This window comes from Oncorhynchus masou, chromosome 8 (assembly GCF_036934945.1).
Source record: "Oncorhynchus masou masou isolate Uvic2021 chromosome 8, UVic_Omas_1.1, whole genome shotgun sequence".
NCBI lineage: Eukaryota > Metazoa > Chordata > Actinopteri > Salmoniformes > Salmonidae > Oncorhynchus > Oncorhynchus masou.
Genome location: NC_088219.1, coordinates 1533336 through 1553266, shown reverse-complemented (window position 1 = coordinate 1553266; position 19931 = coordinate 1533336). Strand labels below are relative to the sequence as shown.

The following is a 19931-nucleotide window of genomic DNA, read 5'->3' as shown; positions in this document are numbered from 1 at the left end:
GACTCTGCATGCAGAATTATGCAAAAATATACTTTTGTACAAGGCAAAACACCAAACAATGCAGAGCAGAATTAGGACAATACACACTAGTTATCAACATCCAGAAAAGAGCTGTTCAATTCTACAACCACCTGAAAGGAAGTGATGTCCACACATTCCACCGCAAAGCAAAGCCTCTAACCCTATTACAGGGGCTGAGTCACTGGCTTACTGGTGCTCTTTCATGCAGTCCCTAGGAGGGGTGCGTCACTTGAGTGGGTTAAGTCACTGATGTGATCTTCCTCTCTGGGTTGGCACCCCCCCCCCCTCCCCCTTGGGTTGTGCCGTGGTGGAGATCTTTGTGGGCTATACTCGGCCTAGTCTCAGGATGGTAAGTTGGTGGTTGAAGATATCCCTCTAGTCGTGTAGGGTTAGGGTTAGGGTTAGGGTTAGGGTTAGGGGATGTAACCCTAACCCTAACCCTAACCCTAACCCTAACCCTATCCTTTCTGTTTGGCCCTGTCCGGGGGTATCACCGGATGGGGCCACAGTGTCTCCTGCCCCCTCCTGTCTCAGCCTCCAGTAGTTATGCTGCAGTAGGTTATGTGTCAGGGGGCTAGGGTCAGTTTGTTATATCTGGAGTACTTCTCCTGTCTTATTCGGTGTCCTGTGTGAATTTAAGTATGCTCTCTCTAATTCTCTCTTTCTCTCAGAGGACCTGAGCCCTAGGACCATGCCTCAGGACTACCTGGCATGATGACTCCTTGCTGTCCCCAGTCCACCTGGCCGTGCTGCTGTTCCAGTTTCAACTGTTCTGCCTGTGATTATTATTATTTGACCATGCTGGTCATTTATGAACATTTGAACATCTTGGCCATGTTCTGTTATAATCTCCACCCGGCACAGCCATAAGAGGACTGGCCACCCCTTATAGCCTGGTTCCTCTCTAGGTCTTTTCCTAGGTTTTGGCCTTTCAGGGAGTTTTTCCTAGCCACCGGGCTTCTACACCTGCATTGCTTGCTGTTTGGAGTTTTAGGCTTGGTTTCAGTACAGCATTTTGAGATATCAGCTGATGTACGAATGGCTATATAAATAAATTTGATTTGAAAGCCCTCACCTACAAAGAGACCAACCTTGAGACGAGCCCCTTCAGCTGGTTCTGGGGCTCTGTTCACAAACACAAACAGACCTCACAGAGCCTCAGAACAGAAACACATTTAGATCAAACCAAATTATGAGAAAGCAAATAGATAACTATTTGACAAACTGGAAAGAATCAACGAAAAAACAAAGAAAAGTGCAGTCCTAAACAGAGAGTACACAGTGGCAGAATACCTGACCACTGTGACCCCAAATTAACAAAAATCCTTGACTATGTGCAGACTCAGTGAGCACAGCCATAGGCAGACCTGGCTCTCAAGAGAAGACAGGCTATTTGCACACTGCCCACAAAATGAGGACAGTGTGCTGTGGGGGAATAATCAGAATAGTTGGGTAACATAGATAAGATGTTTCATATTCATTATATGCTTGTGAGTTACTTCTCATCAGAATGTCTATTTTTGGATAATACTGTTGGACGGTTGCAGTTATCTGTTCTCTGTCATGGGGTCAGTTACTTGGGCCGCAGAGAGGGGAGGGGTCAAGATCGTCTTCATATGTAAACATATCTTTTAAACCAATTATCTCTTGACTCTACAATGTCTGTGTGCCAGTCACTCTGTGATCTTGTCAAGGAGGGGTGTATTTGATATATGCCTCTTGATAGGTTTTGTTTTATGGTCCTGAGAGTGAGAAAAGAACATAGTTTAGGAGACAAAAGCTGAACGATAATTTATAGCCAATGCTGTCTGGCTATGTGTGTCATTGCTATAAAGGATCTCAGTTGCAATGTGTAAGGACTCTCAGAGAATTCATTGATAGACACTGAATTGATCTGAGAGTCACAGGGTTGTGATGGAGCTCATATAATTAAAGATGGACTTTATGATTACTCTGACTTGTGTGTGGTTTGCTCTCATGATTTGGAAATACAGGAAATTTCCACGACAGTGCACATATAGTTTGTGGCTGACGTGAGTAAAGCATTTAAACGTGTGTTAACCCTTGCAAGGCTGCTGGCCCAGACAGCATCTCTAGCTGCGTACTCAAAGCATGTGCAGACCAGCTGCCTGGTGTGTTTACGGACATATGCAATCAATCTCTATTTCAGTCTGTTGTCCCCACATGCTTCAAGATGGTCACCATTGTTCCTGTTCCCAAGAAAGCAAAGGTAACTGAACTAAATGACTATTGCCCCATAGCACTCACTTCTGTCATCATAAAGTGCTTTGAGAGACTAGTCAAGGATCATATCACCTCCACCTTACCTGACACCCAAGACCCACTTCAGGTTGCATACCGTCCCAATAGATCCACAGACGACACAATCGCCATCACACTGCACACTTCCTTATCCCATCTGGACAAAAATAATACCTATGCAAGAATGCTGTTCTTTGACTACAGCTCAGCATTCAACACCATCGTACCCTCCAAGCTCATCATCAAGCTGGAGACACTGGGTCTGGACCCGGCCCTGTGCAACTGGGTCCTGGACTTCCTGACGAGCCGTCCCCAGGTGGTGAAGGTAGGAAACAACATCTCCACTTCGCTGACCCTCAACACTTGTGTTACGGATACAGGTATCCTGTGTGTATACCTTTTTCTCCTTCTCCCCTCACAGGTGGCAATCATCATTCCCCAATCAGTCGCTAATCAGAAGACACACCTCCTCCTGTTTCCATTACCCAATCACATCCCCTTTCCCAGAAGACACACCTCCTCCTGTTTCCATTACCCAATCACATCCCCTTTCCCAGAAGACACACCTCCTCCTGTTTCCATTACCCAATCACATCCCCTTTCCCAGAAGACACACCTCCTCCTGTTTCCTTTACCCAATCACATCCCCCTTTCCCAGAAGACACACCTCCTCCTGTTTCCATTACCCAATCACATCCCCTTTCCCAGAAGACACACCTCCTCCTGTTTCCATTACCCAATCACATCCCCTTTCCCAGAAGACACACCTCGTCCTGTTTCCATTACCCAATCACATCCCCTTTCCAGAAGACACACCTCGTCCTGTTTCCATTACCCAATCACATCCCCTTTCCGTTGGTTTAAAAACCCATTCAGTTGTTTTCTCTGGAGCTCCATCTGTTTGTGTTTCAATCTCTCTGTGTCGCAATCTCTCTCTTTGGATTGAACTGTCTTTTGTTTTTGAAACTCCATGTCACTTTGTCCGTTAGTATTGTTTCGCTGTGGTGTTTGACTGTTTGTTTGATGGTGGGAAAAGGGGGTACCAAGACAACTCGCATACACAACCCATAGGGATACTTCGCCTAAATACCCTAGTTAGAACTGGACCACCCACTGTATTTTTGGTTAGTTAGTTAGCTGTATTATAGTAGGCTAGTCTAGCTTAGGTGTGTTTTTGGATATTGTTTCTTTCCTTGGGTCCAGCTCAGCCCCTTCTCCTGCTCCCCTTTACCATGTGTTTATCAAATAAACCCTGAGTGTTTGACAGTAATTTAGTTGTCTGTGGTTATTTTGTTCTCACTATTATAATTTGCATGAGTGATGTTACGGGTCTCGTTACACATGAAAAGGGCAACCAGTACAGCACCACAGCACCAGACCAGGCCGGCCTCAGGACACACACCCAGCCACAGCACAGCTCAACCAGATCAAACCCACCTCAACTCAGCACAGCGCTACACAGCACTGACCACAGTCCACACCTACAGTGCATTCTGAAAGTATTCAGACCCCTTGACTTACTACGTTACGGCCTTATTCTAACATGTATTAAAAAGTGTTTTTACTTCATCAATCTACACACAATACCCCATAATGACATCACAATACCCCATAATGACATCACAATACCCCATAATGACATCACAATACCCCATAATGACATCACAATACCCCATAATGACATCACAATACCCCATAATGACATCACAATACCCCATAATGACAAAACAAAATGAATTCTTTTGAACTTTTTGCAAATGTATCACAAATCAATACCTCAGTTGCATATTGCAAAAAGTAGCATGAAAAGCAAATCTGAGAAAACCAAAGAAATGCAACATCAAAAACTTAAAAAAAAATGTTTCTGAAAAATGGTTTGATAAGGAATGTAAAAAATAATTAGAAAACACCTAAAACAAGTATAAAGATACACTGAAACGCAAGAAACTGAATTATACCAACAAGACGAAATTGAAATTGAAAACGCAATTGACCCAAAATCCGTTCTGGGACATGTGGAACAATTTAAAACACAACAAAGCCACAATAATTAGCCATACAAGACGGAGGAATTTTATCTACACAAAAGTATTGCACAAAAAAAATTCAAGAAACATTTAACATCCTTGAATCTGCCATTAGAAACAGCCCAAATCCATTAGATTACCCAACAATAACTACAGTTGAAGTCGGAAGTTTACACACACAGAGAGGTTAGAGTCATTAAAACTCGTTTTTTTTCAACCACTCCACAAATTTCTTTGTGCGTGCTACATGACAGACCAATCCAAACTCATCTCTCGGAATGTCCAGCCCACTCAGTATCTCAGCCAATCATGGCTAGCGGGAAGGTTGCTGTCGTTTCCTGATGTTAAACCAACTAGGCTGGTAATTTAACAGTGTGTAGAGAGCCTGTCTTATCATGTGTCTGTGCCTGTGTGTGTCTCTTCACAGTCTCTGCTGTTCCATAAGGTGAATTAGTCGTGGCTCTATGTAGTACTGTGGAATAGAGTTCCATGTAGTCATGGCTCTATGTAGTACTGTGGAATAGAGTTCCATGTAGTCATGGCTCTATGTAGTACTGTGGAATAGAGTTCCATGTAGTCATGGCTCTATGTAGTACTGTGGAATAGAGTTCCATGTAGTCATGGCTCTATGTAGTACTGTGGAATAGAGTTCCATGTAGTCATGGCTCTATGTAGTACTGTGGAATAGAGTTCCATGTAGTCATGGCTCTATGTAGTACTGTGGAATAGAGTTCCATGTAGTCATGGCTCTATGTAGTACTGTGGAATAGAGTTCCATGTAGTCATGGCTCCATGTAGTACTGTGGAATAGAGTTCCATGTAGTCAAGGCTCTATGTAGTACTGTGGAATAGAGTTCCATGTAGTCATGGCTCTATGTAGTACTGTGGAATAGAGTTCCATGTAGTCATGGCTCTATGTAGTACTGTGGAATAGAGTTCCATGTAGTCATGGCTCTATGTAGTACTGTGGAAGAGAGTTCCATGTAGTCATGGCTCTATGTAGTACTGTGGAATAGAGTTCCATGTAGTCATGGCTCTATGTCGTACTGTGGAATAGAGCTCCATGTAGTCACGGCTCTATGTAGTACTGTGGAATAGAGTTCCATGTAGTCATGGCTCTATGTAGTACTGTGGAATAGAGTTCCATGTAGTCATGGCTCTATGTAGTACTGTGGAATAGAGTTCCATGTAGTCATGGCTCTATGTAGTACTGTGGAATAGAGTTCCATGTAGTCATGGCTCTATGTAGTACTGTGGAATAGAGTTCCATGTAGTCATGGCTCTATGTAGTACTGTGGAATAGAGTTCCATGTAGTCATGGCTCTATGTAGTACTGTGGAATAGAGTTCCATGTGGTCATGGCTCTATGTAGTACTGTGGAATAGAGTTCCATGTAGTCATGGCTCTATGTAGTACTGTGGAATAGAGTTCCATGTAGTCATGGCTCTATGTAGTACTGTGGAATAGAGTTCCATGTAGTCATGGCTCTATGTAGTACTGTGGAATAGAGTTCCATGTAGTCATGGCTCTATGTAGTACTGTGGAATAGAGTTCCATGTAGTCATGGCTCTATGTAGTACTGTGGAATAGAGTTCCATGTAGTCATGGCTCTATGTAGTACTGTGGAATAGAGTTCCATGTAGTCATGGCTCTATGTAGTACTGTGGAATAGAGTTCCATGTAGTCATGGCTCTATGTAGTACTGTGGAATAGAGTTCCATGTAGTCATGGCTCTATGTAGTACTGTGGAATAGAGTTCCATGTAGTCATGGCTCTATGTAGTACTGTGGAATAGAGTTCCATGTAGTCATGGCTCTATGTAGTACTGTGGAATAGAGTTCCATGTAGTCATGGCTCTATGTAGTACTGTGGAAGAGAGTTCCATGTAGTCATGGCTCTATGTAGTACTGTGGAATAGAGTTCCATGTAGTCATGGCTCTATGTAGTACTGTGGAATAGAGTTCTATGTAGTCATGGCTCTATGTAGTACTGTGGAATAGAGTTCCATGTAGTCATGTCTCTATGTAGTACTGTGGAATAGAGTTCCATGTAGTCATGGCTCTATGTAGTACTGTGGAATAGAGTTCCATGTAGTCATGGCTCTATGTAGTACTGTGGAATAGAGTTCCATGTAGTCATGGCTCTATGTAGTACTGTGGAATAGAGTTCCATGTAGTCATGGCTCTATGTAGTACTGTGGAATAGAGTTCCATGTAGTCATGGCTCTATGTTGTACTGTGGAATAGAGTTCCATGTAGTCATGGCTCTATGTAGTACTGTGGAATAGAGTTCCATGTAGTCATGTCTCTATGTAGTACTGTGGAATAGAGTTCCATGTAGTCATGACTCTATGTAGTACTGTGGAATAGAGTTCCATGTTGTCATGGCTCTATGTAGTACTGTGGAATAGAGTTCCATGTAGTCATGGCTCTATGTAGTACTGTGGAATAGAGTTCCATGTAGTCATGGCTCTATGTAGTACTGTGGAATAGAGTTCCATGTAGTCATGGCTCTATGTAGTACTGTGGAATAGAGTTCCATGTGGTCATGGCTCTATGTAGTACTGTGGAATAGAGTTCTATGTAGTCATGGCTCTATGTAGTACTGTGGAATAGAGTTCCATGTGGTCATGGCTCTATGTAGTACTGTGGAATAGAGTTCCATGTAGTCATGGCTCTATGTAGTACTGTGGAATAGAGTTCCATGTAGTCATGGCTCTATGTAGTACTGTGGAATAGAGTTCCATGTAGTCATGGCTCTATGTAGTACTGTGGAATAGAGTTCCATGTAGTCATGGCTCTATGTAGTACTGTGGAATAGAGTTCCATGTAGTCATGTCTCTATGTAGTACTGTGGAATAGAGTTCCATGTGGTCATGGCTCTATGTAGTACTGTGGAATAGAGTTCCATGTAGTCATGGCTCTATGGGGTACTGTGGAATAGAGTTCCATGTAGTCATGGCTCTATGTAGTACTGTGGAATAGAGTTCCATGTAGTCATGGCTCTATGTAGTACTGTGGAATAGAGTTCCATGTAGTCATGGCTCTATGTAGTACTGTGGAATAGAGTTCTATGTAGTCATGGCTCTATGTAGTACTGTGGAATAGAGTTCCATGTAGTCATGGCTCTATGTAGTACTGTGGAATAGAGTTCTATGTAGTCATGGCTCTATGTAGTACTGTGGAATATAGTTCCATGTAGTCATGGCTCTATGTAGTACTGTGGAATAGAGTTCCATGTGGTCATGGCTCTATGTAGTACTGTGGAATAGAGTTCCATGTGGTCATGGCTCTATGTAGTACTGTGGAATAGAGTTCTATGTAGTCATGGCTCTATGTAGTACTGTGGAATAGAGTTCCATGTAGTCATGGCTCTATGTAGTACTGTGCTCCTCCCATAGTATGTTCTGGACTTGGGGACTGTGAAGAGACCTCTGGTGACATGTCTTGTGGGGTATGCATGGGTGTCCGAGCTGTGAGTTAGTAGTTTAAACAGCTTGTCAACACTCCTTAGGAAAACAAGTAGTGATGAAGTCAGTCTCTCCTCCACGTTGAGCCATGAGAGATTGACATGCATATTATTAGTGTTAGCTCTCTGTGTACATCCGAGGGCCAGCCGTGCTGCTCTGTTCTGAGACAATTGCAATTTACGTCTTTGTAGTTTCTTTAGTGGCTGATGTGTAGTGTTGAGTCATCCGCATACATAGACACACTGGCTTTACTCAAAGCATCAGTAAAGATTTTAAAAAGAAAGGGGCTTGGAGAATTCCTGATTCTACCTGGATTATGTTGGAGAGGCTTCCATTAAAGAACACCCTCTGTGTTCTGTTAGACAGGTAACTCTTTATCCACATTATAGCAGGGGGTGTAAAGCCATAACACATTCTAGAACACCCTCTGTGTTCTGTTAGACAGGTAACTCTTTATCCACATTATAGCAGGGTGTGTAAAGCCATAACACATTATAGAACACCCTCTGTGTTCTGTTAGACAGGTAACTCTTTATCCACAATATAGCAGGGGGTGTAAAGCCATAACACATTCTAGAACACCCTCTGTGTTCTGTTAGACAGGTAACTCTTTATCCACATTATAGCAGGGGGTGTAAAGCCATAACACATTCTAGAACACCCTCTGTGTTCTGTTAGACAGGTAACTCTTTATCCACAATATAGCAGGGGGTGTAAAGCCATAACACATTCTAGAACACCCGTCTGTGTTCTGTTAGACAGGTAACTCTTTATCCACATTATAGCAGGGGGTGTAAAGCCATAACACATTCTAGAACACCCGTCTGTGTTCTGTTAGACAGGTAACTCTTTATCCACATTATAGCAGGGGGTGTAAAGCCATAACACATTCTAGAACACCCGTCTGTGTTCTGTTAGACAGGTAACTCTTCATACATATTATAGCAGGGGGTGTAAAGCCATAACACATTCTAGAACACCCGTCTGTGTTCTGTTAGACAGGTAACTCTTCATACATATTATAGCAGGGGGTGTAAAGCCATAACACATTCTAGAACACCCTCTGTGTTCTGTTAGACAGGTAACTATTTATCCACATTATAGCAGGGGGTGTAAAGCCATAACACATTCTAGAACCCCCTCTGTGTTCTGTTAGACAGGTAACTATTTATCCACAATATAGCAGGGGGTGTAAAGCCATAACACATTCTAGAACACCCTCTGTGTTCTGTTAGACAGGTAACTCTTCATACACATTATAGCAGGGGGTGTAAAGCCATAACACATACATTTTTCCATCAGCAGACTATGATCGATAACGTCAAAAGCTGCACTGAAGTCTAACAAAACAGCCCCCCACAATCTTTTTATCATCAATTTCTCTCAGCCAATCATCAGTCATTTCTGTAAGTGCCGTGCTTGTTGAATGTGTGGTGGAAATTCTTACACAGGGGCACTCAAAGTCAATCTTAAATGAATCACTGTTTATTTGTCTGTGCGCTGGAGAGGTTCCAAACAACTCAGTGCACCATAGTGAACGTCTGTCAGGAGCTCTGCCTGGGCAGACCTCGCAGTTGTCTCATACACAGACAAGTTATATTTGCATGATTTAGCATAATTCATTAATCATTTCCATTTTGTTTCATTAATGTGGCAGATTAATATCTCACGAGGCTTCTTCTCCCTAACCTGAGACCTTGAAACTGAGATATCGTTTGTTCGTTCTCAAAACAAGGTCGGGGCGTACTCCCAAATTGCAGCTACTGATAGTGAGGATTTGTACAGTCAACCACTTGAATGAACACAGAAATTAGTTATAAGAAAAGCATAAACATTCAAATCAAATGACAAATTCTCTATAAGCGTGCTGAAAGTCTGTTGTCAATTTGTTTACTGTGAAATAGTTTTGTATTGTATCTAGTCTAGTCAAACACCATTTATTCCAGAAGTTTGTTAAGGGTTGGTAACAGGCTAATTGGTCGGCTATTTGAAAAAAGGAGATTTTACTATTCTTTGGTAGTGGAATGACTTTTGCTTCCCTCCAGTCCTGAGGACACAAGCTCTCTAGTAGGCTTAAAATTGAAGATATGGCAATACCGTTTGTTATTATCCTAAAACAAATTCCATCCATATTGTCAGACCCCGGTGGCGCGTTGGTAATATCAGTGGGTTTTGTGATGAATGAGACATCTCAGTGAATGATGGAGCTGAGTTTGCCTTTTTGCCCTAAATTTCATTTCATTCAGCGTCTGGTTGTTCCCCATTACACACCACGGACCAACAGCGTCTGGTTGTTCCCCATTACACACCACGGACCAGCAGCGTCTGGTTGTTCCCCATTACACACCACGGACCAGCAGCGTCTGGTTGTTCCCCATTACACATCACGGACCAGCAGCATCTGGTTGTTCCCCATTACACACCACGGACCAGCAGCGTCTGGTTGTTCCCCATTACACACCACGGACCAGCAGCGTCTGGTTGTTCCCCATTACACACCACGGACCAGCAGCGTCTGGTTGTTCCCCATTACACACCACGGACGAACAGCATCTGGTTGTTCCCCATTACACACCACGGACCAGCAGCGTCTGGTTGCTCCTCATTACACACCACAGACCAGCAGCGTCTGGTTGTTCCCCATTACACACCAGCAGCGTCTGGTTGATCCCCATTACACACCACGGACCAGCAGCGTCTGGTTGTTCCCCATTACACACCAGCAGCGTCTGGTTGTTCCCCATTACACACCACGGACCAGCAGCGTCTGGTTGATCCCCATTACACTCCACGGACCAGCAGCGTCTGGTTGTTCCCCATTACACACCACGGACCAGCAGCGTCTGGTTGTTCACCATTACACACCACGGACCAACAGCGTCTGGTTGTTCCCCATTACACACCACGGAACAGCAGCATCTGGTTGTTCCCCATTACACACCAGCAGCGTCTGGTTGATCCCCATTACACACTAGCAGCGTCTGGTTGATCCCCATTACACACTAGCAGCGTCTGGTTGTTCCCCATTACACACCACGGACCAACAGCGTCTGGTTGTTCCCCATTACACACCACGGACCAACAGCATCTGGTTGTTCCCCATTACACACCACGGACCAGCAGCGTCTGGTTGCTCCTCATTACACGCCACGGACCAACAGCGTCTGGTTGTTCCCCATTACACACCACGGACCAGCAGCGTCTGGTTGTTCCCCATTACACACCACGGACCAGCAGCGTCTGGTTGTTCCCCATTACACACCACGGACCAACAGCATCTGGTTGTTCCCCATTACACACCACGGACCAGCAGCGTCTGGTTGTTCCCCATTACACACCAGCAGCGTCTGGTTGATCCCCATTACACACCACGGACCAACAGCGTCTGGTTGTTCCCCATTACACACCAGCAGCGTCTGGTTGATCCCCATTACACACCACGGACCAACAGCGTCTGGTTGTTCCCCATTACACACCAGCAGCGTCTGGTTGTTCCCCATTACACACCAGCAGCGTCTGGTTGTTCCCCATTACACACCACGGACCAGCAGCGTCTGGTTGATCCCCGTTACACACCATGGACCAGCAGCGTCTGGTTGTTCTCCGTTACACACCATGCACCAGCAAATATGATGGCGAGGATGACTGTCTAGTTATGGTGAGTAGTTGTAGAGATAGAGGTATAAATGATACTATTGGTAATGGTAGTCGTAGAGATATCAGAGGTATAAATGATACTAGTGGTAATGGTAGTCGTAGAGATAGAGGTATAAATGATACTAGTGGTAATGGTAGTCGTAGAGATATCAGAGGTATAAATGATACTAGTGGTAATGGTAGAGATATCAGAGGTATAAATGATACTAGTGGTAATGGTAGAGATATCAGAGGTATAAATGATACTAGTGGTAATGGTAGAGATATCAGAGGTATAAATGATACTATTGGTAATGGTAGTCGTAGAGATAGAGGTATAAATGATACTAGTGGTAATGGTAGTCGTAGAGATAGAGGTATAAATGATACTAGTGGTAATGGTAGTCGTAGAGATATCAGAGGTATAAATGATACTAGTGGTAATGGTAGAGATATCAGAGGTATAAATGATACTATTGGTAATAGTCGTAGAGATAGAGGTATAAATGATACTAGTGGTAATGGTAGTCGTAGAGATAGAGGTATAAATGATACTAGTGGTAATGGTAGTCGTAGAGATAGAGGTATAAATGATACTAGTGGTAATGGTAGTCGTAGAGATATCAGAGGTATAAATGATACTAGTGGTAATGATAGTCGTAGAGATATCAGAGGTATAAATGATACTATTGGTAATGGTAATCGTAGAGATATCAGAGGTATAAATGATACTAGTGGTAATGGTAGAGATATCAGAGGTATAAATGATACTAGTGGTAATGGTAGTCGTAGAGATATCAGAGGTATAAAAATATTAGTGGTAATGGTGGTCGTAGAGATAGAGGTATAAATGATACTAGTGGTAATTGTAGTCGTAGAGATATCAGAGTTATAAATGATACTAGTGGTAGTGGTAGTTGTAGAGATAGAGGTATAAATGATACTAGTGGTAATGGTAGTCGTAGAGATATCAGAGGTATAAATGATACTAGTGGTAATGGTAGTGGTAGAGATATCAGAGGTATAAATGATACTAGTGGTAATGGTAGTTGTAGAGATATCAGAGGTATACATGATACTAGTGGTAATGGTAGAGATATCAGAGGTATAAATGATACTAGTGGTAATGGTAGAGATATCAGAGGTATAAATGATACTAGTGGTAATGGTAGAGATATCAGAGGTATAAATGATACTAGTGGTAATGGTAGAGATATCAGAGGTATAAATGATACTAGTGGTAATGGTAGTCGTAGAGATATCAGAGGTATAAATGATACTAGTGGTAATGGTAGTCGTAGAGATATCAGAGGTATAAATGATACTAGTGGTAATGGTAGAGATATCAGAGGTATAAATGATACTAGTGGTAATATCAGAGGTATAAATGATACTAGTTGTAATGGTAGAGATATCAGAGGTATAAATGATACTAGTGGTAATGGTAGAGATATCAGAGGTATAAATGATACTAGTGGTAATGGTAGTCGTAGAGATATCAGAGGTATAAATGATACTAGTGGTAATGGTAGTCGTAGAGATATCAGAGGTATAAATGATACTAGTGGTAATGGTAGTCGTAGAGATAGAGGTATAAATGATACTAGTGGTAATGGTAGTCGTAGAGATAGAGGTATAAATGATACTAGTGGTAATGGTAGTCGTAGAGATAGAGGTATAAATTATACTAGTGGTAATGGTAATCGTAGAGATATCAGAGGTATAAATGATATTAGTGGTAATGGTAGAGATATCAGAGGTATAAATGATACTAGATGTAATGGTAGTCGTAGAGATATCAGAGGTATAAAAATATTAGTGGTAATGGTGGTCGTAGAGATAGAGGTATAAATGATACTAGTGGTAATGGTAGTCGTAGAGATATCAGAGGTATAAATGATACTAGTGGTAGTGGTAGAGATATCAGAGGTATAAATGATACTAGTTGTAATGGTAGTCGTAGAGATATCAGAGGGATAAATGATACTAGTGGTAATGGTAGAGATATCAGAGGTATAAATGATACTAGTGGTAATGGTAGAGATATCAGAGGTATAAATGATACTAGTGGTAATGGTAGAGATATCAGAGGTATAAATGATACTAGTGGTAATGGTAGAGATATCAGAGGTATAAATGATACTAGTGGTAATGGTAGTCATAGAGATATCAGAGGTATAAATGATACTAGTGGTAATGGTAGTCGTAGAGATATCAGAGGTATAAATGATACTAGTGGTAATGGTAGTCATAGAGATAGAGATATAAATTATACTAGTGGTAATGGTAGTCGTAGAGATAGAGGTATAAATGATACTAGTGGTAATGGTAGTCGTAGAGATAGAGGTATAAATGATACTAGTGGTAATGGTAGTCGTAGAGATAGAGGTATAAATTATACTAGTGGTAATGGTAATCGTAGAGATATCAGAGGTATAAATGATACTAGTGGTAATGGTAGAGATATCAGAGGTATAAATGATACTAGTGGTAATGGTAGTCGTAGAGATATCAGAGGTATAAAAATATTAGTGGTAATGGTGGTCGTAGAGATAGAGGTGTAAATGATACTAGTGGTAATGGTAGTCGTAGAGATATCAGAGTTATAAATGATACTAGTGGTAGTGGTAGTTGTAGAGATAGAGGTATAAATGATACTAGTGGTAATGGTAGTCGTAGAGATATCAGAGGTATAAATGATACTAGTGGTAATGGTAGTGGTAGAGATATCAGAGGTATAAATGATACTAGTGGTAATGGTAGTTGTAGAGATATCAGAGGTATACATGATACTAGTGGTAATGGTAGAGATATCAGAGGTATAAATGATACTAGTGGTAATGGTAGAGATATCAGAGGTATAAATGATACTAGTGGTAATGGTAGAGATATCAGAGGTATAAATGATACTAGTGGTAATGGTAGAGATATCAGAGGTATAAATGATACTAGTGGTAATGGTAGTCGTAGAGATATCAGAGGTATAAATGATACTAGTGGTAATGGTAGTCGTAGAGATATCAGAGGTATAAATGATACTAGTGGTAATGGTAGAGATATCAGAGGTATAAATGATACTAGTGGTAATGGTAGAGATATCAGAGGTATAAATGATACTAGTGGTAATGGTAGAGATATCAGAGGTATAAATGATACTAGTGGTAATGGTAGAGATATCAGAGGTATAAATGATACCAGTGGTAATGGTAGTCGTAGAGATATCAGAGGTATAAATGATACTAGTGGTAATGGTAGTCGTAGAGATATCAGAGGTATAAATGATACTAGTGGTAATGGTAGTCGTAGAGATAGAGGTATAAATGATACTAGTGGTAATGGTAGTCGTAGAGATAGAGGTATAAATTATACTAGTGGTAATGGTAATCGTAGAGATATCAGAGGTATAAATGATATTAGTGGTAATGGTAGAGATATCAGAGGTATAAATGATACTAGATGTAATGGTAGTCGTAGAGATATCAGAGGTATAAAAATATTAGTGGTAATGGTGGTCGTAGAGATAGAGGTATAAATGATACTAGTGGTAATGGTAGTCGTAGAGATATCAGAGGTATAAATGATACTAGTGGTAGTGGTAGAGATATCAGAGGTATAAATGATACTAGTGGTAATGGTAGTCGTAGAGATATCAGAGGTATAAATGATACTAGTGGTAATGGTAGAGATATCAGAGGTATAAATGATACTAGTGGTAATGGTAGAGATATCAGAGGTATAAATGATACTAGTGGTAATGGTAGAGATATCAGAGGTATAAATGATACTAGTGGTAATGGTAGAGATATCAGAGGTATAAATGATACTAGTGGTAATGGTAGAGATATCAGAGGTATAAATGATACTAGTGGTAATGGTAGTCGTAGAGATATCAGAGGTATAAATGATACTAGTGGTAATGGTAGTCATAGAGATAGAGATATAAATTATACTAGTGGTAATGGTAGTCGTAGAGATAGAGGTATAAATGATACTAGTGGTAATGGTAGTCGTAGAGATAGAGGTATAAATGATACTAGTGGTAATGGTAGTCGTAGAGATAGAGGTATAAATTATACTAGTGGTAATGGTAATCGTAGAGATATCAGAGGTATAAATGATACTAGTGGTAATGGTAGAGATATCAGAGGTATAAATGATACTAGTGGTAATGGTAGTCGTAGAGATATCTGAGGTATAAAAATATTAGTGGTAATGGTGGTCGTAGAGATAGAGGTATGAATGATACTAGTGGTAATGGTAGTCGTAGAGATAGAGGTATAAATTATACTAGTGGTAATGGTAATCGTAGAGATATCAGAGGTATAAATGATACTAGTGGTAATGGTAGTCGTAGAGATATCAGAGGTATAAATGATACTAGTGGTAATGGTAATCGTAGAGATATCAGAGGTATAAATGATACTAGTGGTAATGGTAGTCGTAGAGATATCAGAGGTATAAATGATACTAGTGGTAATGGTAGTCGTAGAGATATCAGAGGTATAAATGATACTAGTGGTAATGGTAGTCGTAGAGATATCAGAGGTATAAATGATACTAGTGGTAATGGTAGAGATATCAGAGGTATAAATGATACTAGTGGTAATGGTAGAGATATCAGAGGTATAAATGATACTAGTGGTAATGGTAGAGATATCAGAGGTATAAATGATACTAGTGGTAATGGTAGAGATATCAGAGGTATAAATGATACTAGTGGTAATGGTAGTCGTAGAGATATCAGAGGTATAAATGATACTAGTGGTAATGGTAGAGATATCAGAGGTATAAATGATACTAGTGGTAATGGTAGTCGTAGAGATATCAGAGGTATAAATGATACTAGTGGTAATGGTAGTACAGTTGAAGTCTACATATTGTATTGCATGCCTATAAAGCACTCTGAATTTTAAAGCGAGAGAGAGAGGGAACAGGTGAGGAGAGAGAGGGGACAGGTGAGGAGAGAGAGGGGACAGGTGAGGAGAGAGAGGGGACAGGTGAGGAGAGAGAGGGGACAGGTGAGGAGAGAGAGGGGACAGGTGAGGAGAGAGAGGGGACAGGTGAGGAGGGAGGGGACAGGTGAGGAGAGAGGGGACAGGTGAGAAGAGATGGGACAGGTGTGGAGAGATGGGACAGGTGAGGAGAGAGGGGACAGGTAAGGAGAGAGGGGACAGGTAAGGAGAGAGGGGACAGGTAAGGAGAGAGGGGACAGGTGAGGAGAGAGAGGGGACAGGTGAGGAGAGAGCGGGGAGGGGGTGTTAGTGTGTGTGGGGTGGGTGTGTGTGAGTGAGGTGGGGAGGCGGCTGTTACGCCTGTACTTGTGTTTGTGTGTGTGCGCGTGTGCGCGTGTGCGTGTGTGTGCGTGTGTGTGTGTACCTCTATGTCCAGGTAAGATAGAGAGCGTAGGATAGGTGTCCCTCTGTCCTCGGCCACTACAGTCAGGTTGTAGATCTGCTGTCTCTCATAGTCCAGCCTCTTCCCCACCCTCACTGCGCCGCTCACCGCATCCACCTAGATATACAATAACATAGAATACAGTACTAGATTAGACCCACCCTCACTGCATCCACCTAGATATACAATAACATAGAATACAGTACTAGATTAGACCCACCCTCACTGCGCCGCTCACCGCATCCACCTAGATATAGAATAACATAGACTAGATTAGACCCACCCTCACTGCGCCGCTCACCGCATCCACCTAGATATACAATAACATAGACTAGATTAGACCCACCCTCACTGCATCCACCTAGATATACAATAACATAGAATACAGTACTAGATTAGACCCACCCTCACTGCGCCGCTCACCGCATCCACCTAGATATACAATAACATAGAATACAGTACTAGATTAGACCCACCCTCACTGCGCCGCTCACCGCATCCACCTAGATATACAATAACATAGACTAGATTAGACCCACCCTCACTGTGCCGCTCACCGCATCCACCTAGATATACAATAGCATAGAATACAGTACTAGATTAGACCCACCCTCACTGCGCCGCTCACCGCATCCACCTAGATATACAACAACATAGAATACAGTACTAGATTAGACCCACCCTCACTGCGCCGCTCACCGCATCCACCTAGATATACAACAACATAGAATACAGTACTAGATTAGACCCACCCTCACTGCGCCGCTCACCGCATCCACCTAGATATACAATAACATAGAATACAGTACTAGATTAGACCCACCATCTCCGCTTCGTTCACTGCATCCACCTAGATATACAATAACATAGAATACAGTACTCGATTAGACCCACCATATCTGCGCCACTCACCACATCCACCTAGATATACAACAACATAGAATAGAGTACTAGATTAGACCCACCATCTCTGCACTACTCACTGCATCCACCTAGATATAGAATAACAGAGACGTAATCACACACATGTTGTATTTCCCTAGCTGCAAGCTGCAGGGCTACAGCATAAACAACACACAGCAATGTACAGACATAGATACGTCTCCCACCTCGAAGATGCCGTTTCCGTCATTGGCCAGAGCGTAGGAGACCTGTCCCCCCAGTCCGAGGTCTGCATCCTGGGTCTGCAGCCAGGCGATGACTGCCCCTAGTGGCAGGTCCTCCAGGACTCGGGCGCTGTAGCTCCCAGGGACGAACAGCGGGGGGCAGTCATTAACGTCCTCTAGTGTTATACTCAGAGTTGTCACCTTGAACCGCTGGGTCCCTCTCTCCGCCTTATCCCTGGCCTCCACCTTAAATCACATCAATCAAAACAGTCAATAAATCAATGAATAAATGAATCATATTTATTTCATGAAACCATTTTTATATCAGCAGTTGCATGTATTGTTGTGCTCAGATTGGAAAAAAGGCAACTCTATATGTATTTTAAGTATGTTCAATAAAATGCATTATTTAATTCACTCATTCATTCATTCATGCATTCAATTATCCATATGTTTATCCATCCACACATCCATCCATCCATCCATTCATTCATCCATTCATTCAATTATAAATCTATCCATCCATCCATTCATTCATCCATTCATTCAATTATAAATCTATCCATTTATCCATCCATTTATCCATTCATTTATCCATTCATTCATTCAAGTATCCATCTATCCATCCATCCATCAATTTATCCATCCTTCCTTCCATCCATCCATCCATCTGTTTATCCATCCATTCAATTATCATCCATCCATCTGTTTATCCATCCATCCAGCCATCCATCCATTTAGCCATCCATCCATCCATTTAGCCATCCATCCATCCATTCCTCTTTCTATCCAGCCATTCATTCAATTATCCATCCATACATTCATTTAATTATCCATCCATCCATCCAATTATCCATCCATCCATCCAATTATCCATCCATCCATTCCTCTTTCTATCCATCCATCCATCCATCAAATTATCCATTCCTTCCAATTATCCATCCATCCATTCAGTCATTCATTCATTCAATTATCCATCCATACATCTATTTATTCATCCATCCATCCATTCAATTATCCATCCATCCATCTATCCATCTGTTTATCCATCCATCCGTTCATCATCCATCCATCCATCCGTTTATCCATCCATCCATCTGTTTATCCATCCATCCATCCATTCATTCATTCAATTATCCATCCATCCATCCATCCATTCCTCTATCTATCCAGCCATTCATTTAATTATCCATCCATCCATTAAATTATCCATCCATCCATTCAGTCATTCATTCATTCAATTATCCATCCATACATCTATTTATTCATCCATTCATCCATCCAGCCATCCATCCAATTATCCATCCATCCAATTATCCATTCATTTATCCATCCATCCATCTATCTATCTGTTCATCCATCCAGCCATCCATTCATCCATCCATCTGTTTATCCATCCATCTGTTTATCCATCCATCTGTTTATCCATCCATCCATTCATTCATTCATTCAGCAGCCGTTGTCACAGTGTGTTAATGTGTTCACCTTCAGGCTAAACGTTGGGATGGTCTCCCGGTCGAGTTGCCCCGACACGACCACTGCCCCTGTGTTGCTGTTGAGGCTGAACTGCGGCACGGCGGTGAGCAGCGAGTAGGAGACCTCTCCGTTGGAGCCGAGGTCTCTGTCTACAGCAACGACCTGCACCACCTCAGTACCCAACGCTGTGTTCTCAGGGACCACCACGCTGTAGCTAACAATAGTAATGATCATAAAAAATACATCATAAAGAGAAGAAGACATTATGTTTGTAAAGTGATTTTCATCACGTCTAGAAATCACAAAGCAAAGAACATCAAAAACAAGATTACATTTTTTGTTTCTGTAAAAGATTCACAAAAAATTGAACGAGACAACAAAGACCCGCGGGTCTTAGGGGCTCTGGTCTAAACGAGTGACTATAGAGGACATAGATAGTGATCTGGTCTAAACTAGTGACTATAGAGGACATAGATAGTGATCTGGTCTAAACTAGTGACTATAGAGGACATAGATAGTGATCTGGTCTAAACTAGTGAC

At 41.9% G+C, this 19931-nt stretch overlaps 1 protein-coding gene across 1 annotated transcript in view; it reads right to left on the bottom strand.

The window, feature by feature from the left end:
• LOC135543701 (protocadherin Fat 3) overlaps window positions 1-19931 on the bottom strand; it is a 290068-nt gene that overhangs the window by 221536 nt on the left and 48601 nt on the right. The window contains exons 17-19 of the mRNA XM_064971068.1: window positions 19401-19605; window positions 17919-18161; window positions 16792-16926 (exon numbers count right to left, since the gene is read on the bottom strand). Coding sequence (XP_064827140.1) covers window positions 16792-16926; window positions 17919-18161; window positions 19401-19605 — 583 coding nt within the window. The remainder of the gene's footprint in view (window positions 1-16791; window positions 16927-17918; window positions 18162-19400; window positions 19606-19931) is intronic.